This window comes from Electrophorus electricus, chromosome 2 (genome assembly GCF_013358815.1).
Source record: "Electrophorus electricus isolate fEleEle1 chromosome 2, fEleEle1.pri, whole genome shotgun sequence".
Taxonomy (NCBI): Eukaryota; Metazoa; Chordata; class Actinopteri; order Gymnotiformes; family Gymnotidae; genus Electrophorus; species Electrophorus electricus.
The window spans coordinates 12,233,438-12,259,119 of record NC_049536.1 but is presented as its reverse complement, the minus strand read 5'-3'; the positions used below and the strand labels follow the sequence as shown (position 1 = coordinate 12,259,119).

The window sequence follows — 25,682 nt, the reverse complement described above, 5'->3', positions numbered from 1 at the left end:
AAACATTTTTTCTAAAGAGTGATTTTAAAAACAATTCCATTCAGATGCCTTATGAGCTTCAAGAAACTCTCTTACTACATCAAGATCTGATATACACTGATCAGCCATAACATTAAAACCACCTGCTTAATACTGCGTAGGTCACCTTCGCTGTGCTCTGACCTGTCGAGGCATGGATTCCACAAGACCTCTGACGGTGTCCTGTAACATCTGGCACCAAGACTTTATCAGCAGATCCTTTAAGTCCTGTAAATTGAAGGTGGCGCCTCCATGGATTGAGCTTGTGTTTCCAGTCCATCCCACAGATGCTAATCGGACCGATCACCTTGAAGTCCTCGTTATGTTGCTATCGGTGGTGGCAGGATGGGCACTCCAGTGGGTCTGCGGCTACACAGCCCCACACTCAGCAAGCTGTGAACCTCTGTGTGTTCCAACACCTTTCTCTCATAGCCAGCATTATCTTTGTCAGTAATCTGTGCTACAGTAATTCCTCTGTGGGACCAGACGAGCTAGCCTTCACTCCCCCTGGGCTTCAGTGAGCCTCGGGTAACTCACGATGCTGATGGTTCACAGGTTGTTCTTCCTTGGACCACTTTCGGTACTCACCACTGCATACCATATACCGCACAAGACCTGGTGTACTGGAGATGCTCTGATGTCTAGCCATCAACAATCTGGCTCATCAAAGAAACTCAGATCCTGACACTTGTCCATTTCTCCCACTTCCAACACATCTGCTTCAAGGAGTGACTGTTCACAAGGAGTGACTGCTGCCTAATTTATCACACACCTTGCCAGGTGCCTTTGTAACAAGATAATCACCTTACCTGTTATCAAATGTTCTTCATTTAACCTGTCAGAGGTTTTCATTTTGTGGCTGGTAGGTATGTCAGCGTTTTTTTATTCTATTATTTGCAAACAATAGTGCGCTAAAACTGAGCTCTAAAACCTGTTTAATTAACTGATAGTTCATGCATTTACAGCAGAGAGGATGAATTGTAACGTTTCTTCAGATATGAAGCAAGTCAGCTAACCAGGTCACCAGCTTGTTACTCATTGCATCAGAGGAAGCATCGTTCACTCAGGCCAGAGGTCCTAAACCTAGGGCTGGGGGTGTCGAGCCAGATCAGGGTTTTGTTCAGCTCCAGCTACTTGTATACCTGATCCAGGTAACCAAGGACAGCACAGCTCTGTATTACTGCTATCTTTTGGTTTCTTTTATTTATGTAACAAATATGAAAATCCTTTGCAAATCCCACCTTAAAAACAAACAGAACCATAGTGCTATGCTAATTTTAGAGGTAATTGCTAGCCAGTGACTCATTAAATGAATGTAATTCTTAATCTTCTCTATTTAAGTAAAAGGTTTCCCTGTGCATTTAAGCCTTCGAAGTGATGAGCCTTCCTTACATGCTAGGAAATCCCAGGTAAACAATACTCTTCTGAACACTGGCTCTGGGTGAGAAAAAGTGTAGAAAAAAAACACAGCAACAGGATAGGGACAGGATGATGGAAAGGAGTGAGCGAGAAAGCGAGAGAGAGAAAGAAGAGAAATCCTACCTCAGCTGTGCCACCCTCTCAGTCCACAAAAGTTCAGACAAGCACTGGCATAGAGCACACACCCCCACAATACTCCACCGGAACAAGTCATAGAGAGGGAGGAGAGAGAGAGAGAGAGAGAGAGAGAGATAGGGAGAGAGTGCAAGCAAGAAAGAGCAAGAGATATGGCCCTGGCTTGCACTGCTACAGCTCTTTTTCAGATTTAGTCAGCTGCTTTGCCTTCCCACCCCATTTACATATGTGTGTTACTGTGCGTGTGCGTAAGAAAGAGAGGGTGTGCTTGCATGCATGAGAGTGAGGTAGGAAGAGAATCGGAGCCAGAGAGCACAGAGCGGGCCCCCCCACAGCCACTCCCCACGGCAGACACAGACTGTACAGAGGCGTGGAGAGTGGCTGGACCGCCCTCAGCTGGCCACTCCCACTGTCCAAGCCCCTGGCCCTGGCCCGTTACCAGCGCTCCTCTGTCCCCGCACAGGGGGAAAGGCCAAAGGGTACCAGTTGCCGTTTAGACACATTCATCCTTCACCTGGATGTGACTTGGAGCTCCCCACATCTACATGTAATACTATACATCTAGCACAGCAGCACGATCCAGACAACGCCTGCTGTGGAGAGGCGTGTAATGACACTGCCAGGGTGATTAGTGATTGGTAGACAGCAGAAACACGTCTGCTGCTGGGGAAGTTAATGACATACAATACAAGCCAGATGGCTCTGATACGACACAGATAACTAGCTGTGAGATCAGGGAACAGAGAGTCTTTTGAATTTCTTTAAACAGCCACACGACTTTTCTGTGATGCCAGTGTGCCACACCAAGAATGAGTGTTATAAATTCATCTACGTTTACTTTGCAAAAACTAGGACAATGACTTAATACTTTTTAGCAGCCTACCAGTTGTTGGGTTACAATTTACATAATATATAATCTTTCGTGTCAAATCAAGGCAATATCATATTACTAAATGCATTCAAAGCACCATTTAATTATGGCAAAACTAATGCAAGGCTAATACTAGGCTAATGCTCTTTAATTTTAGTCCCTAAGAGAGGGTGGAATTCACACGGCACTCTAAAAAGCTGCAGCGAGAGGAGTGAGAAAGACAGACTCTCTCCCACATCACACCCTGAAGAAGTGACAAAAGCCTTCTTTTCTTTGCTTCGATGAAAGGTGAGAATTGAAAAAGTTCTTAACCAGAGTTTCTTTCTGATCAAGCAGCAGCCAGCCCTAATGCGATTAGCAGAAGCAGAAACTCACACAGAGACAGACACATACAGACACAGACCAACACACACTGCCTCATGCATAAACACTGTCTATGCATTATGTGCATTTTAAGTCAAATATGTGGTCAATTAACCTTATGCAGTAACAATATTTTTGGAGTAAAAACCCACATCCAACAACTGGATCCACATCCAACCACAATGGATTGGATTCTCATTCAGAACGAATACATTTAATCTAGGGCAACTTGGTACTGTTTACAAGGCTCTAAGCATGCCATGCCTCTAGCTGCCAATTATTTATTCAGGCGATCTATAAAGGTTTCCTAGACTCTATTTTCCACACAGCAGAGAATTCTGTCTAAACAATCCCCTTTTGTGTAATAGGAACAAGCAAGCGGAGCCAATCAAATCAAGCCAGAGCTAATCAAAATCACCGCCATTGGCAACCACTGGCTTCTGCCCAGGCGGGCTTCTCGCCCAGAGAGAGCTGCCTAGAGCCCCGCCCAGAGCTGTGGGGTGGTGCTTACCGAGGTTGGTGTAGGTGGCACTGCCAGGGCTCAGAGCAGAGTGGGAGTGGGAGAGTGTGAGTGGACCCTCGTCTTCCTCAGGCTCGCCCAGGCTGGTGCTGCCCTCGCTGGGGGAGAGGCGGTGGGTGGGGGGGTGCGTGCGCGGGCCGGCTGCCTCGCACACAGGTGACAGCTCCAGCTTGGCGGGAAGGGAGGTGATGGGGGCAGGTATCTCCGTCTCCGGACGCTCAACAGGCATCTGGCTGCAGGACACAGGGAGAGGGAGGGCGTAAACCACAGCGAGAAGAAGAGCATAAACCCTGCAACCTTGTCATCATTGCCCAGGCTATCCTGCAGTGCTTCAGCACAGCCTGGGTGGAGGAGTCTGTCTACTCCCGTGTCTGGTGTGAGGATTCCGTTCAGTGTATCGTGGTAGTCAACTCTGGAGCATGTGCGTGCACGTGTGTGTGAAACATGGGGTTTAGCCCTGTGTGCTTGAGAGTGCAATTTCCTCTTTATAATGTTGGATCTCACCACAAGGTAGATCTGTTCTTTTCCTTTAGCTCTGTAAATTAATATGAATTGAGAAAAAACAGAACATGTTCTCAAACACACACACAGAAATAGACAGAATGATAGTGAGAAAGAGAGAAGGAGAGAGAACAAAACAGAGAGAGAGTCCAATTTGAGTGTTTAGAGTCAGACTGCATTAGAGTCGGACTCTAAGCCACACAGAGTCAGAGCTGCAGTGTGGCCTAAACCCAGAGCGTTCATCTAATAGCAGCACAGCCGCTTCATTAGGCATATGATTATTCAGTTTAACCTGGGGAAAGTGGGCAGAGCTGCACTCATTAACTCCTGCCACTATTATCTATAGCTCCAGGCTTATATTATTATTTAGCCTTCCCTGAATATTTCAGCACACCACTGCATAAACACATCAGTAGCAGGAGTGCCGGGAGGGGTGGGGGGGTCAAAGTCTCCCTTAGGGACGTGGGTGAAGGTCTGTGTGTGCTGATGACAGGGCTTTGGGCTAGGTGCTTCTCTCAGGCCTTGCTTTGTCTGAATACGCCGCCATTTGTCTGTGAAGTAATGGTGAAGAGCTCAGCACAGCAGTCCATGCGCCTAAGGGGGCTGCCTGCTGTTACTGATGGCAAGGTGGAGTTTACGTCAAGGTGTTTAGGGCTTTCTGTCAAGCTACAGAGCAACATTTACCATAAAAAAAGAGCTACAAGCAAGATTAGCTTAATGTCATACAAATTACTCAAATTAATACACTACTCGGCATCAGAATGATTTCGTTTTATAAAGCATTTTGGTATAAGAATGAGTTTACAATTGCAATGTCCTAAAATCGCAGTGAACAGTGCATCTGATTAGGTCAGAAGTTTAGAACTATGACCCAAGCACCTGCTACTGACTGTGCGCTGAAGGAATGGTCAGAGGGACCCACAAACACTCAGTGAACTCCAGCAGTGCAGCCTGCGTGTGAAAGCACAGGGAGTAGCAATGTCCTAATGTCCTGCAGAGGACATGCCCAGGGGCGCAGAGGAAACCTGGCAGAGGAGTGCAGCCAAAACCACTCCCTTCCTGTGACATTTGTTTGTTAGCACAGCCAAAGGCAAAAATCTCACAAGAAAGAACAATTTCATGCCAGCACATATGGAGGTGCGCATTCACGTCTCAACAGCAATACACCTCTTCCTGGTATGACACCACCAAACCACAGGTTTGTTAACAGGGAATGCCGTGTGTTGGGTAGTTCCCGCTTATCACATTGCTCTGCCTCTACTGCTAAGACCATTTACCACACTACAGCACAAACTTAGAGGTTCAACGTCCATTGCTTTAAACCTGGCGATTTCAGGACTGCATGTCCTTATGACTGAAGCCTGACTATGTCAGGACTTGTTTAAATGGCCTAAAACAAGAAGTCCCTTGCATTTTAGCTGTTCAAAGAGGCATTTAATGTTCAGAAAGCATGCGCTCACACACACACACACACACACACACACACACACACACACACACACACACACACACACACGCACGCACGCACACACGCACGCACACACGCACGCACACACGCACGCACACACGCACGCACACACGCACGCACACACGCACGCACACACGCACGCACACACACACAGCCAAAAGACCTGGCTTACCTGCTGTATTGGCTCACACAGCTGCCCATAGCTGGAATCTCCTTCACATTCAGGCCTGGTTATTCTCTCTCGTGTTTTCTCTCTCTCTCGTGCTCTCTGTCATGTTCTCTCTCTACCTCCCACTCCTCAGGTATTCACCTGCAAGCTCTACTCTACATTTTCCTGGACACGCCTTCTGTAGCTGCACATTCGTACACAGGGAAGCGATTAACTCCTTCTCTACCCAGTAGCCTGAGCAAATCACACGGCAGATCTTATGACTAACTGCTGTCACCAATGGCTGGCAAAGATACAACAAGGAAATAATGCAACTTCTTTACCCTACACAAGAAAGGACAAAAGGCCTGACCAAAGGATCTCCAGGCCTTGAATGGACAAAGACAAATAGTGGTGATACAAGGTCACACGTGACACAAGAACACATACATGACACTCAGGGCTAACAAAACTGACATGGTCACTCACACTATACTGACATTAGAAACACCTTCATCAGAAGGCTTGTTATGAATGGGATATCTTCATCAGTAGAAACTCCATTGTGTTTATACAAGGCAAAAATACCTTGAAACTTTGAACCCCCTTATAAAACACGTGAGTCAAACTGATCGCATTGTTGATGATAAAATGAATGGTGACAGGAGGCCCTGACAGAGGAAACTGGAGGATGGTGAAACCAACACAGAATGTGTAAACATGTAAACAAATGTAAATAAATCAAGAAATCACCTATCAACTATCCAGCACCACATCAGGAAGTAAAGCAGTCATCAAAACACTAAAAGTCTCCTTGTCACACTAAACCCTTCCTGGAGTTAAGAGAAACCAGCAGCCTGAATCAAGGTCATGGCCCAGGATACCGTTAATTTAAAATCACGGCACATATTAGAATGCAAAACATACTAGCACGATCCTTGCTCAGTGAGGTGTGACTGGAATTAGAACACTGCGCAACGAGGCGGGAAGCGCATTAAACACGACGGCCACGGTGAGGGAGCCAACATCTAGCACAATAAAAGGGAAGCAACAAAGAGCAATAAATTAAAGGGAAATAATTTATGACAGCTCACATCTCAGATACAGGAGAGAAGACAGTGAAATTGAGATGTACCTCATGACTTTGCTGATGAGGAGGCTGGCTCTGCTCTTGGGGGGGCCCGACTGGCTGAAAGACATTGCTCCACCGGCCCCTACTGCGGATGCATTACACTCCTCCACCCGGAGCTCCGCCTCCCCATCGCCCCCCGTACCACTCTCAGGTTTATATGTGAATATGATGGTCGGCTTCTGGCCAGGGTCATCTGTTTTTGACTCTGAAAACCAGTGCTGCCTCTGGATGGGGGGAGGAGGCAGCATGGTTATCACAGTCCCATCCAAACCCACCAGCTTTCCTTTCTCCTTCTCTCGTTCTGCTTTCTCCTTCTGTTCTTCCTCATCCTTCCGTCGGCGGAAGAAGCTCTTGAAGGATATCCAGCGCTTGGGCTTGTTGCCATCGCCTGATCGCCTGCCCTCTGCCCCGGGGCTGATCTCCCCATCGCTTGGCCTGGAGCTGGACTGTCTGGTCCAGTTGCTAAAGTGCCTCTGGAGCAGGTTGGTGGCATGGTAGGGGGAAGAGGTGGATCTGGGTGGGGGGAAGGGAGCACCAGGCTCAATCCTGGGACTTGTTGGGGGCTCGGCTGCTGAGGCACTTTGGGACTTGGGTAGGATCTTGGGTGGTGCGTCTTTGTGGGACTTGGTCAGCGAGCCGTCTGCAGGACAGTGGAGGGACTTGGGTCTGTTGAGTGTACCCCTCGTGGCATCAGGGGGGAGGGAGTAGAGCTCCTCTGTGCTACAAGTCTTGCCCTGAGGGGATGGCGACTCCGGAGGAGACTGGGGAGGCTGGATGGAGGCTACTAACTGAGACAGCACCATGCTGGCCTTTTCCCTGTGCCCTGTACCGGTGCTGAAAGAGGATTGGCATTCGCCATTTCCCGCCGCCGAAGGCTCCTCACTGGAGCTGCGGCTGTGGCTGAGGTTGGCTGTGGTGGATACGCTTTTGCCCAGGCTGCCAGAGAGAGTGCTGGGAAAGGGACAGGCACTGGCCTTAGGCGTGGAGAAAGTGACGGAGAGGTTGGCTGCTGCTACACTTGGCTCACCAGTGCTTTTGGCTCTGTTATCATGAAAAGCCTCCCCTGCCCTTACAGGGTCCCTTTCTCCATCAGCAGCGCCTGGGGTGAGTGTCCTGCTGGACACGTGCTCGGTGGGGGAGGGCTGCGTGCTGTCAGAGGAGCCGATCTCCTCGTACGTGTGGCTGGTCACTCGGCCACCTCCTCCAGGCTTGGGTTGTGGAAGTTCCCCGCTCAGGCCCAAGAAGCTCTTGTACACGGCCAGGTTGTCATAGGCGCTGGGGTTGATCACGATAGGTACCTTCACTGCGTTCTTCGAGCTACGCGCATACGTGGGTTCGTCTCTGATGATGATGGGAAAAGGGGGCATGCCGGCGTTGTTGTAGCTGTTGAACTTAATCTCAGACAGGTTTGGTGATTTGACAGGTACCGTGCGTGATGAAGAGAGGCCAGTGATTGGGGAGGTGGGAGCTGATTTGTGGTTGCCGTGTCTGGGAGGCACAGAAGGCCCATGTGACACCCCGCTCATTAACTCTACCTTGGGGAGCTTTTGCCGGGGGCTGGTGCTTGATGTCCACACCTCCTGGTAGCGGGTAATCCCTGGCCCCCTGCATGAGGGGCTGGGGGCAGCAGCGGTTGAGACCAGTACTGAAGGAGAGACTGGAACAAGTGGAGATACCAAAGTCGTAGGAGATACTGCTACAGACTTGGGGGAAAGTGGGGATTTGGGACAGATAGGAGAGGCAGCTAATGGAGGGATGATCTTAGAGGCTCCAGGGTAGGGCGGAGGACTCAGCACTGTGTTTGGACTCTTGAGTTTGGAAGTGCTGTCAGGTGTTCGCTCTTCCGTGCTGGCCATAGAGGCAGACACGTCCACCACAGTGTAGGGCTTACAGATGGGTGTCTTCTCCAAACTCACCACTCTGTATGGCTTGGCCTGCTCCTCAGTGGGGCTGAAGCTAATCGTGATTGGCTGGCCAGGGAGAGCCTGTGGAAGAGCCCCACCCTCCCTCTGACTGCCATCTTGTTCCTGCAGCTGGATGGCCAGAACGGCTTTATGGGTTTCGGTGCCTTTAGGTGAGCTCAGTGCTCGGACAGCTGGGTCTCGCTGCTCTGCGGTCTCTCCTCCAGCCTGAGGGGGGTGCAATCCATTCCGATGGCCACACGGGACACTGCTGCCACTGCTGGAGGTGCAGGAGTCCTCCGGGAGGGAAGAAGAGGATTCTGGCGAGGTGGTGGACTCTGAGGTGGACAGGAAGCCGCTGCCCTGGGGACCAGTGCCGTACGGGAGTAGACTGGGAGTTCCATTCGAGTCCACTGAAGGATAACCATTCAGAATCTCATCATAAGTGTCGTCGTAGTCTACCGCACATATCCTCTGCAGTGAGCGGTTTCGCAGGGGCACAGTGTTCCACTTCTTCCCAGCCGCAAATGGGACAGGAGACAGCGTGGCGGCACGGAAATTAGCGAAGCGTGGCTGGCCCCGCATCCGAATCTCCATAGCCAAAAGCTCTTCATCGCTCTCATCCCAGCTCTCATGCTCGCCATCGTCGTCCTCATCCTCATCATCATCCTGGGTGTCCTCATCCCCATCCTCATCCTCCTCTCCATCACTGGAGAATTCCGGGTAGCAGAAGCGCCCCCCCTCCGAGCTGATAATCTCGGCACTGTCACTCAGAGAGACGCGCTTGCCTGCCCCACTGCCGCAACCGCTGGTATTTCCCACGGCCAGGCAGCCTGTGGCAGGCAGGCCTCTCTCCAGTGAACGCCGATACGAGCAGCCGATCCGGTCCAGGAAGTCATCCCTTGCAGAGGCAGGGCCAGATCCCAGACCCGCGATCTCCTTCAGCACGTCCGTCAGCCCGTTGTTGTTGCTGCTGCTGGGTGGATAGAGGGGAGCGTATCCCTCTATCTCCCCTCTGCTGTCCTCTCCTTCATTGTTGTTTGGTCCTGCGGGCCTTTTTCGGTTCAGCCCATTTTGATTCCAGGCGGTGAAAGCCGAAGCTTTTCCAGACTCCGCCCCTTCCACTGGCTTCTGCAGGTTCCCCTCTGCATCTAGCCCCGCCCCAAAACACGGCAGCATCATGGTGGGCTTCACCGCGATGGTGGGTTTCTTGGCCACGGGAGGGCGGAACTGGCCCGAGCGGGAGGAGCCGCCACCTCTCTGAGTGCTGCTGGTGAGGTTGGCGTTAGTGCTAGCCCCAGCCCGCACGGGGGAGTGGCTATGCTGGTTAATGTTACTCCTACCCCCCGTGGAGGTGTGGCTGGGGGCGCTGGAGGCGTGCTCAGGAGGAAGCTTGCGCGAGGCCCCCTCGGGCAGGCGATGCAGACTCTTGGGCTTGAAGCAGTTCTTGCACTCGCCAGGTTTCCACACGTGTTCAGTGAAGGCGTTGCAAGCAGACATGGCTGCAGTGCCGAACGCAGCACACTCAGTGGACAGGCAAACCCTCCATCACACGCACGGCCAGGAACTCACAGCTGCTGCATGCTGGGGGGCACGGAGGCATGCGACTCTGGGAAATCCACCTGAAAAAATAAACCAAATGAGGATCTGAAACGAGGCATTTCCAAAACCAGCATAAACATCTAATGAAACACTGTTTTACAGTAGTGTTTCTGTTGATTTTGCCTTTATAAACATGCTTTTATAAACATACAATTACTCCTGTACAAAGACCAGCATTAGAACTGGACTTCCAGCAGGGGGAGCATTGTCCTTCTTAAGTGGGAAACTGATCTACCTCTAGTCTACCCTTGCACAGACCAGTGTATGCATTTGTATATTTCTATATGAGTGTCTAGGAGGGGGCCACCAGGGTCACTTGCACAGACATGCATGTGCATGTGTGAACACCCACACGCTAGCAGGGTCTGCCAAACATTTTCTGTTCTAATTTTAGCCCTCCGCTCAGACCAGTTGCAGGTAGTTATCAGTCACTGCATGACATTGTCAGACTCGCACACAAACACAAGCTGCTTTCAGTGGTAGACCTCTAGAAAACAGCAGCAGGATGGACAGAGTAAAGGTCAAAACAAAAAACTGGACAGAAAGGGAAAAAAAACTACCTTCCCTGAAGTCTACAAGGTATGTGTGTGTACTCTTTTTACCCATGTACAGATTTCCTGCCTGAAACCTGTGCTATGAATCACTTTTGACAACATGCAAAAATTTCATCACAAACAAGTTATTGTGGCTTTCAGTACAAACACGTATGCACACACACACTACCACTCTGTATTCTGTCTTTGCCATGAGTGCCAGTGCCTGGGCTAGTGCTCTAAAAGTCAGTACCTTCAGGTTTCCACTCACCCACTCTGTGCATTACTCCCACACTCTGCCACTAACGAGCAACACACAATCATGCAGCAGAGGTCTTGGCTCTTCTTGACAATCACTGAAGTAGAACAAAGAAGCACTCCAAATACTCTGTATGTGTAGTGCAACTTTACTTCCTGAAGTGATTTACACATAACAGGCACTTTCTCCAGTCTGTGAGCAGGAGAGGTGGGGAGTATAGAGGGTGGGCGCTGAAGTTTGGAAGAAGGGAGATCAGGAGACACACACCTCATAACTGCCCTCCTAATACTAGACCAGGCTGGACTTTTACTTCAGTGTACTGTAAAGAATCATTACAAACTAATACGAGTAAGAGCGTGTGTGTGTTTAACGGTCACCCTTGAAATCGTGTACACACACTACATAATTACGAACAAGGAAAGACGAGCAGTAACCTCCTATTGCAGGTTAATGGTTATAATTAGCAGTCAATAGGTTTAATTTTTGCAGAGTAAGTAAAAAGGACACGACAGTCTATACCATAATTTAAAGACATATTGGTCATTAATTGACTCAGAAAGACAGAGTGAGTGAGTGTGTGAGTGAGTAGGGCTGGTCCATGGGTAATAAAAGGTGAGCAAGCCAGTCAGACAGGGTCACAGTGGTCAGATCCTGTTCTGTGTAGCTCGCCATGGCAATACCGTAGTTGGGGATGGACAGAGACAATACTCCAGGCATAGCCAGGAAAAGGGTGCTGACCTGTCACATACCCACCCACGAAAACGGAATTAAGGAACAATCACAATGACTCATACACAAAAGCACACTGATCAGCTTAAATGTTATAAATGAACCGACCCATATACAGGCAAGGCTAATCAGCACTCTGCATGCAGGAAATGTCTCATTTTCAGTGGCCCAAGAACCACCCAGGCACAATAAGGTCTGGCAGAGAATGCTTTTCCTTCTAAAAGTCATACAAGAGGCTTTACAGGACTGTTCTCTCTGCTTTCTAAATGTGCCACACAAAGTACCTCCAGACCACCAACATCCGCTCCTGCCTCATGTGGGCATTCACCCGACATCTATTCTTTCATGCTGGGCCACCCTACCCCAGTGAGTTTCTTTGAGGTTCCTGGAGACACTCAAAGCGAGGTGTGTATGATGGTGAGCAGTGAGGTATGTATGATGGTGAGCAGTGAGACGATTTGATTTAGACAACATTAATCTTAATACTGCAGTGTCATGTGTCTGCATTACAGGAATCTCCTGGAAACTGCCACCCATCATATATACTGAACTTAGGCCTCTACAGTCACTGGCAGTCAATACACACACAGACCCAGACAGACAGTCACTCAGACAGACACAAAGACACGCAAACAAGCGGCCTGAAAAGTGTGTATGTGCACTTGAGTATGCGCTCCATTATATCCACTGACACCTTCCTGTTATCTCCTGAATCTCCACCCAGAGGAAACACATCATTCATTGTGTGAGACAAAAGGGAGTTCCTACCATTATTCTGCCCATCAATCAGCCTTCTCTCCTCTGCTCCCCTCTATCCACTCATCTCCTCCTCCAGGATTCCTGAGCACTCCCTGCTCCTCTCTTCTCCTCCTATTTTTGTGGCTTCTCTTCATACAAAGCATGCTTTCATTTGGCTGCTCTATTCTGGTCTCTCTCTGATGAGCACTTTGTGCACAGCCAGTCGGGGAACACTGTGGCTTCTTTTAGTGTATGTGTGTGTGTGCACACACACATGAGCATGCACGTGCCAGCTAGAGACAATACAGAAAAACAAGCCTTACGTCTAATCTAGCAAGAAAGATGTGTGAGAGTTTTGAGTTTGTTGAGTTAAGCCCTATTCCCAGAGCGATGTATTAACTAGGCTACAGAAACACAGAACAGTTAAAGTATTCACTATGCTCCATACATTCCAGTATCAGTACCCACTAGAAGAATGATTCACCACGAATTATTTATTATCCTGTTCGGAAAATCACCGATTCCTACTATCCTTCCATCTCTCCATCCAATCAGCTTTACATTCCTAAAAGCTTCACACCCCTCTGACCATCCCTCCATCCATGCTTCCATTTATCTGCCAATCATGCCTTCCTTTCCCAGTCTCCCAGAATGAGATACACAGCCCCCAGCCATCAGCTTCATCTCTCAGTATGAGGTATGCTGTAGATATTCAGATCATCCCATAACATCGCTGAATATTATGGACCAATTTTCAATCAGCGCTGCCAAGGTTCAAATTGCTCATCTCCCCCCTTTGAGTGTGATAATGTCTGCTCACTCAGGCAAAGAAAATGGTGGTTATCTACCTCAGGAACGCAGAATACAGAAAAAGCCAATGACAAGTGTTGCTACCATACTGTCATGGCCCTGAAACTATTAGAAAGCCATATTTAGGCAAGGACTTAACTCAGTGAGTCATGACAACTCTGGTTATGTTGAATAGGAGTAAATCAAACAATCTTTGTTGCTTCATAGCGTTTGTAAGCTGCAGTAAGTAACTACAGACACATGTTGTTTCTTGATGATGTCCCCTTTTGTTTGGTGAGACTTAAAAAGGTCACCCGGCAGGTAATATGGTTGGCTAAGCAGACAGTAATGAATCACCACACCATCCTGTTATATTTCACACAATCACTTTGGCCATTGTGCCCGTGAATGTGCCTGTGCAAATATAAGTATAAACTGCGAGTGACCTCTGAATACACCCAAATGTCCTCGTAGCACATGAGTGAGTAGGTGTGTAGATCCTTCTCTCTGCCATTAAAGGCAGGGCCTTGTGCACTCCATGTTTCCAAAGTGACTGAGGTTTCTGTAGCTGACTGGCATTACTTCAGATTCTTGTTGCCTGGCTAGCTCTTTATGACTTTATAAGAAGCCACGTGTGGCTACTTAGATTTTCATAATGTTTTCATTTCATTGTTATTCAGTTAATTATATTTAATGGGGGCTTAAACAGACTAGGAGTGTGTTGTCAGAGCATGTCTTAGCCGAAATGGAACAGGAAAGGTAGACTAAAATAGGTTTAAATTCACCTTTGACCTGTGTATAATCCTGCTGAGTATAATACTGCCTATGGCAGCCTGGCTAAAGAGAGTCTATAGTGCAACCGGCAGGCACCCAGCCAGAGAGGTCGCAGAAAGGTCAGAGAGGTCAGGAGGCACGGAGGTCCCAGGGGGCTGCAGCAAAGGACCCCTCTCCATTATTCCCCGCTGTCTCTCTGTGAAAGCAGGAAAGAGGGGAAGAGGCCAGTGATGGCTCCCCTGTGCAGGGCCTGGCGTGGCCCTGACATGCGAGGCATTCCACAGAGAGGGAGGTCACACGGGCTCCAGAGCAACGGAGTGCTCCCCGTGGAATTTCCTACTGACCCAACTGCCAACATGTGAGCACTGTTTTGGTAGAGTTTTGCTAAGAGCTTGTGTAGACCGTACGTGAGGTATATGTATGTGAAGGAGGGAGAGAATCAGAGACAGAGGGAGAGAGGGACAGAGGGAGAGACAGAGGGAGGGACAGACACAGAGAGAGAGAGAGAGAGGGAGGGGGGGACAGACAGAGAGAGAGAAAGAGAGAGAGAAAGAGACAGACAGTGAGAGGGAGAGAGAGATAGCTGTGTTTTAACTCCTGGTAAAACCATCTACATGTTCAGGAACTACATTCCTGTGCAGTGCACTATTGCACAACCTCTGGGTTTAATGCTTGGAGAGAAAGAGAGAAAACATTTTAGCAACTTTAAACTTCAGTTATGTGAAGCCATCCAAGTACAGCATGGTGACCCAGCACAGTACATGCACATAGACATGTCCTCACACTGTATAACACACAGGCAAAGAAGGCTTAAGTAACTCTTCAGTGGAAATGGAAAAAACAACACACACACACACACACACACACACACACACACACACACACACACACACACACACACACACACACACACACACACACACACACACACTTTCATTCTACCTAGGGAGCGAATGAGTGATTATTTCCACACACATTTTCACACTTCTGCTCCAACGCTCTATGAGATCGTGTGCTCCACTCCTGCACTTTGTAGGGGAGAGACCATGCTAGAAGCGGCGGCTTGGTGAGACAGGCCACCCTGTTCTACGGATCGGTGCCTGAGCTCCACCCTACCACGTCTCCAGACAGCTTCTGACAGACGAGCGCAGCAGGAAATTTCACAGGCTGAGCCGATGCCAACTTCCTGAGCAGAAACAGGTGCCAGGTTTTTATGAAGTGTTACCAAAGTACAGGAGCAGCAATTCGGGAGGAACGCAAGAGCAACGTTCCAGGAGGAACGCAGGAAGGGCGCTCCGGAAGGAAGGCAGTCACATGGACTGATCAGTTCCAGCTCAAAGGCACACTTTTAGTGACACAGGATATGCACACGCACACACACATGCAGGGACACACACGGGGGGGAGAGAGGCACGAGCTCTATCATACTGCCAGAATAATAACCACAGCCTGAGTTTAAGAGAAAGAGAGCGCGATAACGGAACCAACAGAGAGAGATAACAGAGCCAACAAGAGGGACAGTACACTGACAAGAGTCAAAAACACACACAAAGACAGGGCCAATGTGCTGGAGATGACAGATAAATGTTCCTACCTGAAGGACTGCAGTGAGCGCCAGGGGCCCTAAGCTGAGTTCTGCTAACATCAGGAGAGGCAGGCCTGGATCACAGATACACACTCAGCCTCATAATTACACACCCAGACGACAGCACTTACTGCAGGTGGTCATAAAACTCAGCATGTGATGCAAGTGTGTGTAAGAGGCGTTGACAGGATGTCTCACTGTCTGTCTCTCCCTCTCTCTGTGTGCATGGCAGAGAGGAGGAGTGACTGGCATTGATCCTTACACACACCTCTTACGCACTGCTACACACACCTGGGTGGCACACAATGGCAGACTGCCCACACGCACTAGACTAACGCATCCATCCATTCTCTCTCTCACACAGACAAGCATGCACACACACACACGCACGCACGCACGCACGCACGCGCACACACACACACACACACACACACACACACACACACACACACACACACACACACACACACACACACACACACAGAGGTCCTGGCAAGCTGTAGAAGACTGGTATTTGTTGCTGCTAGGTGGCATATGGGAACAGTATTGGTCACCTGTCTGAGTGCACACACTCAGCAGTCTGTGTCCTGGGTCTCCACTGGCCTTGTTTACATAATTTACAGGGATAGTACTCACTTTATCTGGGGACATACTTGGGAAAACCATGGATGGGAACTACACATAAGACTAATATTTCGAAGCTGAATCTAACCCATGTTAAAAGATCTTTATATACGGTCATTAAATTGTTGTGTAAACTGACACACATTTGCGGCTCATCTGGTGGTTTTCAAGCCATGTCCTTGCCACCACTGCTCCATACCCACTCCCCAGTGATCGAAAAGCCACACGGGCACAGGCCAGATGCATGATGGCATGCTCCGCAAACAAACCCCTTACATTCATCCACATAGGCCAATGGCACAGCCAGCGCGCGGTCTGATGTTGCACTCTGGAGAGACTAGAGAAGCAAACCCTGAGTGCAGGCCCTCGGAGCTGACCGTGATGAGCACTCTGCCCCTGGTGCAGAGCCTGGAGGGGAGCTCAATGCAAATGCAGAACCTTGGGAATGCTCACTGCTGGTGCTGGTCTCCAGGGGCTAAGCGGCGCGCGCACACAAAGGCAAAGAGAGGAGCTGCAAGAGCATTTGTGACGGGAAACAGAAGAATTCCCCAGTCCGTCTGCCACCACACATGACACCTGGAAGAAGAGAAGGAGGAACAGACAGAGAGAGAGGGAAAGAGAGAGACAGAGACAGAGGGAGAGAGAGAGAGAGAAAGACCATGTGAGTGTGAAAGACTAAGTGGGAGATGGACAGATTGAGTGTGAGAGAGTCAGACACAGACTGAGTGTGTGAGAGACACACACACACATTGAGTGTGTGTGTGTCTCTCTCACGTGTGTGTGTCTCTCTCACACTCAGTCTGTGTCTGTGTCACACATTGAGTGTGTGTGTGCGTGTGTGTGTGTGTGTGTGTGTGTGTGTGTGTGTGTGTGAGTGAGAGAGAGAGAGTGAGTGGGGGGGGGGGTACTGGGAAAGAAGATGCACCACATGATTTTCTTTTCAAGCCTGATACTATCTGGCATTCTGCAATTGTGCATGTCTGGATATGTCCAGAGGAGTAAACAAAGGCCACAGTGAGAGAGGCGAATTGTGGTTGGGGTTTGTGAGAGACACAGGCTGTGGTTTGGGCCAGGGAGACAGGCTGTGGTTAGGGGGATGAGAGAGAGATAGCAAAAGACGCGAGAGACTGCTGCAGAGGAAGGCCGACAGGAAGGTAATCGTGCTCAGACAGCCTAAGTCAGGGTGTTGAGAGAGAGAGAGAGAGTGGGGGGCTGCACCAGGGCACTGAGAGTGAGACGGGTTGAAGTGAGGATGTATCACACTGGCATTCCCCAGCTACTCCTGTATACCCAGCACACACTTTCCCAGAGCTCCATGGGGCTCAAACAGAGGTGAGACTTGAGCAACCAGAAATGGCCTAACCACATTAAAAGGTTAGAGGGGTGCAGCAGTGGCGGTGGAGCTCCGGCAGGACCAGGAAGTGACCCCCCCCCCCCCCCCCCACACACAAACTCTCTCTGCAGTAATCACCCAGCACTGCATAAGCAGGCATGTGCACCGCTCTGTCACTCCTGCTCTGCTCCCAGCATGAAACCCTCATTTAAATGCTAACACGATGCAAGTGTCATTTCCCACAGGGGAAGAGCCACACTCAGCGAGGGGATATTAGCACTCTGCCTGTGTGTGTGTGTGTGTGTGTGTGTGTGTGTGTCTCTGTGTGTGTGTGTGTGTTTGTGCGTGCGTGTACAGTGCTGGAAGAGTGCATTAGCTCATTACTGACTTCAACAGTAGAGTTTTGAAGCTTCTGCTATATCAACTCCAGAAGCTCACCCCCTTGAATTCAAACACACACACACATACATACATACACGACACACTTTGACACACTGAATAGCACCAGATTCTTCCCTTGAACAACCAACAGGTATCCTTCCACCTACGTCTGTCCATCCCTCTACGCTCCCACCCATAGCTCTCCCTCATCCACATAGCGCTGGCATAAAGGAGCTGATCACTTGCCAGGCTGTGTAACAGCACGTGCCAGCCATGAGCACACAGCTCAGTAAGAATCTTCACTCAACCTTCCTCAGTGCTGGGAAGAGGAACATCATTCCAATGGAATGAGATGACAATGAGACAGCACATCCCATAAACCCCAAACCCGCCTCCTTCTGTCTTCCACTGTCGCCATAACGACTGGAATCTAGAATGGAAGCGGCAGCCAAAGCCCAGTCCCTCTCTCTATCTCTCTTTATCTCCCTCTCAGTCTCTCCCCCTTTCATTCTCTCTGTCTCTCTCTTCTCGTTTCACTCTCAGTGTCACACAGTCTGTGTCTATTCATTCTGTCTCTCTCTCTCTCTCTCTCCCTCACACACACACACACACACACACACACACACACACACACGCGTCCACACTCATTGGATGAGACCCAAGCAATGGATTTCCACAGGCGCTATGGAGGACTAACACTAGTCTGGAGACGGCCGTATCAAACGGCCGTCCTGGTTTAAACACAAGTAGCCCGTCTGCCGGTCAGACGCTCGCCACTCTGCGCCAGCATGTGTGAGCACATATGTGCGAGACTTTCTTTCGCTCTAGCACTCATTTTGCGAAAGGCAGGAGTAGGAGTGTGAAATGGCAGCCATACGGACACTTACGATTCATCAGCCTCTCATTCCAACACACACACACACACACACACAAAATGAGGACTGATCAAGTGCTTAGCCCCCTAATGAAGGCAGCTAATGAATAAATAATGTTTTGTTACCATTTTTCTCTGGAACAGGACTTCAGTGGGAGCTGTATGTAGGTCAACATACTCTAGGTCTTCATGCCCACAACGCTCCCATATAGACGGCCATGTTACCTCAGTGCAACCTCACGTACTACAGCATTGGAGAGAACACTGACAAGAGGCAGCACAAGCCAGAGCTGAGCAGAGATGACATGCTTGAAGTTAAGCATCTCGCAGCAGAATGAGCTTAAAGAGCAGCTGCTGTGGGTTTTACACTTTGCTGAAGTGAAGGGAGCCACAGTGGAGTGGGAAAGATGATTGTGTGTGTGTGTGTGTGTGTGTGTGGTGCGTGTGTGTGTGTGTGTGTGTGCGTGCGTGCGTGCGTGTGTGTGCGTGCGTAGAATAGGGTGAGGAACAGCGGAGAGTGTTTGAAAATCAGAGCCGAGTGGAAACAAGGCTGCCTAAGAACACAAGAGCTCCTCCTGCACTTGGATTAGAGGAACCTAGAAAGGAATTTCAAATAACTTAATACAACACAACTGGTGTTTCTCTCTCTCTCTCCCTCCCTCCCTCCCTCCCTCCCTCCCTCCGCCTTTTCTTCTTTTGCCTCTTCCTCTGCTCAGTCATGTAAATACATGCAAATACAAACACAAACACACAGTGTCAGTGGATGAGCAACAGCCCCTCCCTCCTCCCTCCTGTGCTAAAGACAAACACCTAGACCTTAAGGACACCAGAGCCAGCTTGCTCAATCCCCTACATCCTGTGTAATTACAGAGTCCCAGCTTGTCTCCCACACACTCACGCACACACAGACGTGCGCGCACACGCACTCACACACACGCGCACGCGCAGTCCCAAGGCTGCCAGCTACAGCTGCTTCGCGCTGGGACAGAAGAGAACGAGGCGACCTTACGCAGACAGAGCCGGAGACATCAGCACTGGAGCACGAGGAGGGTGGGGCGGGAGTAGGACTGGAAGAAAAAGAGAGAGAGAGAGAGAGAGGCTGCCTTAATTTTTCTAGATGTCAGTTTTGTGCATTTCCTGATCTCATTATACATCAATAAGTCACACATATTAATTACCACATTGTTACTGCTGACTGATCACTCACACCCTCGCACACGCGCATGCACAAGCACGCACACATGTGCACACACCAACTTGTGCACGGGCACAGATCGAGGAAGCACAGGAAAGCAGACGCGTGTTGGAAGAAAAGGGTTGGATGTAAAAATGTCAGTGCAGATTAACGAGCAATGTGAAGCACGTGGAGGGGAGGCAGTGGAGGCGTGTGAAGGCTTCCTCCAGCAGAGGGCGCTGGCTTTCCCCACCAGCCGCCACCTACCGGGCCTCCTGTATGCTAAGATTAGTGAGAAGATCCACAACACGACCAGGAGACTCCTCTGACTATAAACCAACATGCTGACTAGATGGTTCAGAGAGAGAGAGAGAGAGAGAGAGAGAGAGAGAGAGAGAGAGAGGTTTGGACATGCTAAGCAAGTTATGAGGTATTCAACTACTCTCGTGAGAGTTGTTGATGTGCTGTAGTGCAGACAATTAAACATGATGAACATTATGTGCATACTTATCATAAATCTGTTTATATTCTCATCATAAAGTACTCTATTCTGTACACTCACACTGTGGATGACAACTTTTGTTCAGAAGTGAAGAGAATACTACTATAAAGATGCTTAAACACACACGCACACACACACACACACGCACACACACACACGCGCACGCACGCACGCACACACACACACACACACACACATATGCACACACACGCACGCACGCACGCACGCACACACACACACACACACACATATGCACACACACGCACGCACGCACGCACACACACACACACACACACACACACACACACACACACACACACACACACACACACACACACACTCCTTCATTGAGGCCTGTCCGGTCCCTGTCCAGGATGCACATAGCAAGAGGCAGCTCTTCCCCTTTCCTGTCCCATGTGACTGGAGGTTGGAGGTCAGTGTGCTGGGGTACGCATGGACATTTGTGCATAGACCAGCCTTCAGTCAAACACGGCGGCTTCACAATGGCACAATGTGATGCAGTCACGCTTCATAAAACTTGCACTCTCTCTCAGACAAACACACACACACACACACACACACACACAGCTGACAGGGCAGAGACAACCACTCACTCGCCAAAGGAAAGCCTGGGTCAGGGCACTCTGCCCACATTCTCTGGTGGGCAGTCAGACATGGCTCGCAGAGGCTGCAGTCTGCTGCTTCAACAGCAAGATGGGTATTTGTTAACCCAGGTGTTGCTATGCCAACCAGTGTTTTGAGTTTTGCCTCTTCATATGGTTATTGAACATGCTGAATAAAAAATGAGCCATGGCCTGTTATTGATTGCCTGGTTACTAAGGCATTTCTGAACAGCCATAATAACAGGAAATGGTCTAGAAAACATAACCTGTTTTTCCAGGCCATCAACTAATGGATAGTTTTCATCCACTAGCACTATAAACACAGGGCACAACTGACTGCTGTTTTCATCACGTTTTTAAATAGCATAATTTAAAAAACACATTGTTATCACAATATTTTACCAATTTATAGCAATGCATTAGACAAAGGGACAAACTCTAGTAATAGAAAAGCACACTGCAGGTAGGAGACCGGCAGGCAGAAGGAAGGAGAAGAAAAGTGGTGTTGGAGCGTCGTTTAGGGGACTGTGGTGCTGGAGCGTCGTTTAGGGGACTGTGGTGTTGGAGCGTCGTTTAGGGGACTGTGGTGCTGGAGCGTCGTTTAGGGGACTGTGGAGCTGGAGCGTCGTTTAGGGGACTGTGGAGCTGGAGCGTCGTTTAGGGGACTGTGGTGCTGGAGCGTCGTTTAGGGGACTGTGGTGCTGGAGCGTCGTTTAGGGGACTGTGGTGCTGGAGCGTCGTTTAGGGGACTGTGGTGCTGGAGCGTCGTTTAGGGGACTGTGGTGCTGGAGCGTCGTTTAGGGGACTGTGGTGCTGGAGCGTCGTTTAGGGGACTGTGGTGCTGGAGCGTCGTTTAGGGGACTGTGGTGCTGGAGCGTCGTTTAGGGGACTGTGGTGCTGGAGCGTCGTTTAGGGGACTGTGGTGCTGGAGCGTCGTTTAGGGGACTGTGGTGCTGGAGCGTCGTTTAGGGGACTGTGGTGCTGGAGCGTCGTTTAGGGGACTGTGGTGCTGGAGCGTCGTTTAGGGGACTGTGGTGCTGGAGCGTCGTTTAGGGGACTGTGGTGCTGGAGCGTCGTTTAGGGGACTGTGGAGCTGGAGCGCCGTTTAGGGGACTGTGGTGCAGGCAGCATGGGCCAGATTCAATGTAATGCTCCAGTCACCAAACATGCTGAATTAAAAGCCCTTACAGACTGTGACTTGACCCCAGGACCAGACAGTGGGTTATTTCCTACACTGCCCCCGCACACTCCGCGTCTGTGTCTGTGTGTGTGTGTGTGTGTGTGTGTGTGGGTGTGTGTGTGTGTGTGTGTGGGTGCTTGCGTCCACCTGCTGCTTAGTGGCAGCCAGGGGCCAATGCAGGGAGTGGTGGCCTTTACTACATCCCAAACATTTCTGCTAATCTCAGAGTAAGCAGACAGGACATTTCCACCCAGCCAGTGCCATGGCTCATAGGCCTCTCTACCTCCACCTCTCCACCTCCACCTCTCCATCTCCACCTCTCCGGCTCCATCCCTACTCCTCAACAACCTCCAGCTCTCCACCCCTTTGCTAATCTCTCTAATTCTTCAACCTTCCATCCTTCCAGCTTCTCCTCTGAGAAAAAAAAAAAAAAAGTGTGTGTGTGTGTTCAGGCAGTTGCTGGCAGGGAGAGATAAGCAGCTCTGGGAGCAGCAGCAGTGAACGTGAGATCAGTGCTCAGTGGCTGTTGCAGAGCTAGGAGGCTTCTGAGGAACGGGATTAGTACGGGAATCAGACACCGGACTGGGCCAATAATTAGAACACACACACACACACACACGATGAAGTGTCTCTCACGTGGCAGTGTTCCACTGTAGCTCTAAGGGCCTGATAGCAGGTCAGCCCGAAGACCCCACCGCTGCGCACTTCACAGGCCTCTGCGGGGCCACGTCTCCCGGGCCTGCAGACCAGGGCAAGAGCTCCTCACTGGAGGTCCACGTAAGCCTGACAGCAGGCCTCGCTGTGCATACAGACTCCCATCAACCCCAGCAGGCAGTCCACGGCGGACACCTGGGCTACACCGACCTTTTAAAACCAGACTGTCATTAGCCAGCTAAACGCCGTACACTGCACGCACCGTTTAGCAGTGAGAAGCTCGACACCACCTGAACACTTCCACAGTTCGAGAACGAGCCGACAGAGAAGACACGTATGTGGGAGTACAGGCATGTGGTTTATTTATGCAACCATGGGAACGGAACACAGAAAGAGGGAGATGGATGGATCATTCCACAATTCCCACATCCACATCTCCACCAACAGCACCTCTGAAAGATAATACCAGAATAAATACTGCAGAAGCCAACTAACTTTCCAGGCATTTACAGCAAAGTCCTGATGAAGTATGTTAAAATGCAATTATGAGGTACTCTTTATAGGAAAGATCTGTGTAGTTCCTCGTAAAGTTTAAATCAGCCACTTGGTCTCACATTTCACATGCATGCAAAATTGATGAAGTCTTCCGCTTGCACTTAAAATCTAGCAATTTGGAATGAATATTTAATCCAGCATATTTTCGCAATAGCCATTAATGGCATTAGAAGATTAATTTAGAATATTACACTGTGTGAGTGACAGAGACTGCTTTCCAGCTCAGAAAAAAATGGTGATTCAGGGGTGTGTGTGTGTGTGTGTGTGTGTGTGTGTGTGTGTGTGTGTGTGTGTGTGTGTGTGTGTGTGTGTGTGTGTGTGTGTGTGTGGCAGGGGGATTACAACCACAAGGTCAACCGCTCCACCCCAGCCCTTTGTTAAGCAGCTCCCCTGCTGTCTGCACAAATGCGGCCTTTATGGGAAGCGTAGGACCCAAATCCATACCACACCCCCGGCCAATGACGGCTCATCAATACAGCCACATACCACAACCCCCGGCTAATGACGGCTTGTCGATACACCCTCATACCACACCCCCGGCCAATGACGGCTCATCGATATTCACTCATCAATAATTGAAGCGGAGGGGTTTCCTCTTGCCCTTAGCAGGGCTCCTAATGGCTCCTCTGGAGTTCTCCTGTCCAGACTACTGCCGTCGGAGGCCCTGTCCAGACCGTCGGTGTATGCGTAAGGATATGGTAGGAGACTGGTGGGGAACAGGAGCGAGACCACGGAGCACGACGCTCTAGCTGACTTAACAGAAGGTCAGAGGTTAGATGACCACTCAGAGTAGGGTTATCATCTGGGACTGATTCTTTAACAAGATTGTAAAAATTGTCATGTACTTCTAGAATAAGGCTGTACATCCAGTTACAACTGTGTGTACATTTTAATTTATTTTTTATTTAGAGAGATTTATTTGTAACTGGTTTTCAGGGTTTATCTGGGAACCCAAATTTTCAAAGCTAATCCTAAACTGGCTCAGTTGAAACCTCAGCAACCTCAACCTCAACAATGCATAAGCACGTGGTACCCTACACAACCCTGAAACCAGGCAATGGAAATACAATATGCCTACTGGACATGATGAAGCATAAATTAATAGGAAAAGAGGCACCTAGGAGAGAACAGCCTTGTTGTGAGCTGCATGCCAGCAAAAGCCGTATGTTCACAAAAGAAGGAACATCGCATTTCGGCTAAATAATGCTGCCAGCCCCTGGACTACAGCAACTTCATTGGTGTAGAATACTAAACCTGTAGAATATAAATATATGGTTACAGACTAGGTAACCATGGTTACAGACTAGGTAACCATGATAAATTGGCAACAACTGCAACAAATGTTCGGAACAGTGGCATCAATGGAAGAACCCTGTGAATCTAACTTAATGCTCGGTAGCACATATAACATGGATCTATATCCCTGAAGCCGACCCCTGATCTGCCACCTTTACATATCCAGCATCTGGTTGTCAGGAGTTACCGGTTTCCCTAACAGCCGTCACCTTGACGGTATTGGCCTATCGTCTTAATGAAAGTGGAAGGAATAAAGTTTTACTTGTTTTACATGGAAATGGTTCTCATTGTTTGAGCACTCAGGGAATAAGACAGAGTGTACTCAGAGCAGAACCTCGGTCACTGTGTGGCTGTGCCCAGCTCTGGCTGGCTGGAGAGCAGGGGGAGGTCCCTGTCTGTCTGAGGTGCAGCATCTTCTGAGACTCTCCGATAGTGGAGAGAGGTCAGGGAGAGACCAGAGAGACTCAGGAGAGAGGGGAGAGACCAGTGCTACTCACATGTGCCACAAGTTTCCTGCCACTCACAATGCCTCCCTTTCTTCTCTCTCTCTCCCTCTCTCTCTGTCCCACCCCCACTCTCACTCTGCATCTCATCATCGAGTGTGAGTGGAGAACAGATGATGAGAAAACCACAGACACACACACACACACACAAACACAAAGCAGTGTATGAGCAGCCCATTAGACAGGAAGCTGCTATCACAGCCCCTCTGGAGGGTTGATAATTACAGTCTGTTATATATTATAATGTATGCATGTGTGTGAGTGCGTGTGTTTTACCATCCTGGTGTGATTTTTTTTCAACCCGATTTCCCCCATATTCATTAGCATCCACTCACTCCTCTCCCCTGCCTGCTGCCAAACTGTTAGTGTGGGGAGAAGGGTGTGTGTGTGTGCGTGCGTGCGCGTGCGTGTGTGCGTGTGTGTGCGTGCGCGTGTGTGCGTGCGCATGCGTGTGTGTGCGTGCGCGTGCGTGTGTGTGCGTGCGCGTGCGTGTGTGTG

The 25,682-nt window shown here is 49.6% G+C and overlaps 1 protein-coding gene across 12 annotated transcripts in view; it reads right to left on the bottom strand.

Annotated features, from left to right (window-relative positions):
• peak1 (pseudopodium-enriched atypical kinase 1) overlaps positions 1-25,682 on the bottom strand; it is a 50,099-nt gene that overhangs the window by 4,663 nt on the left and 19,754 nt on the right. For 3 of the 12 annotated variants that reach the window (XM_035535691.1, XM_035535692.1, XM_035535687.1), the window contains 3 exons: positions 19,707-19,764; positions 6,579-10,098; positions 3,318-3,559 (listed from right to left, as the gene is read on the bottom strand). In XM_035535691.1, the coding sequence (XP_035391584.1) occupies positions 3,318-3,559; positions 6,579-9,976 (3,640 nt within the window). In that variant the 5' untranslated portion in view covers positions 9,977-10,098; positions 19,707-19,764. The other 9 variants (XM_035535704.1, XM_035535708.1, XM_035535696.1 and 6 more) reach the window with 6 other exon arrangements.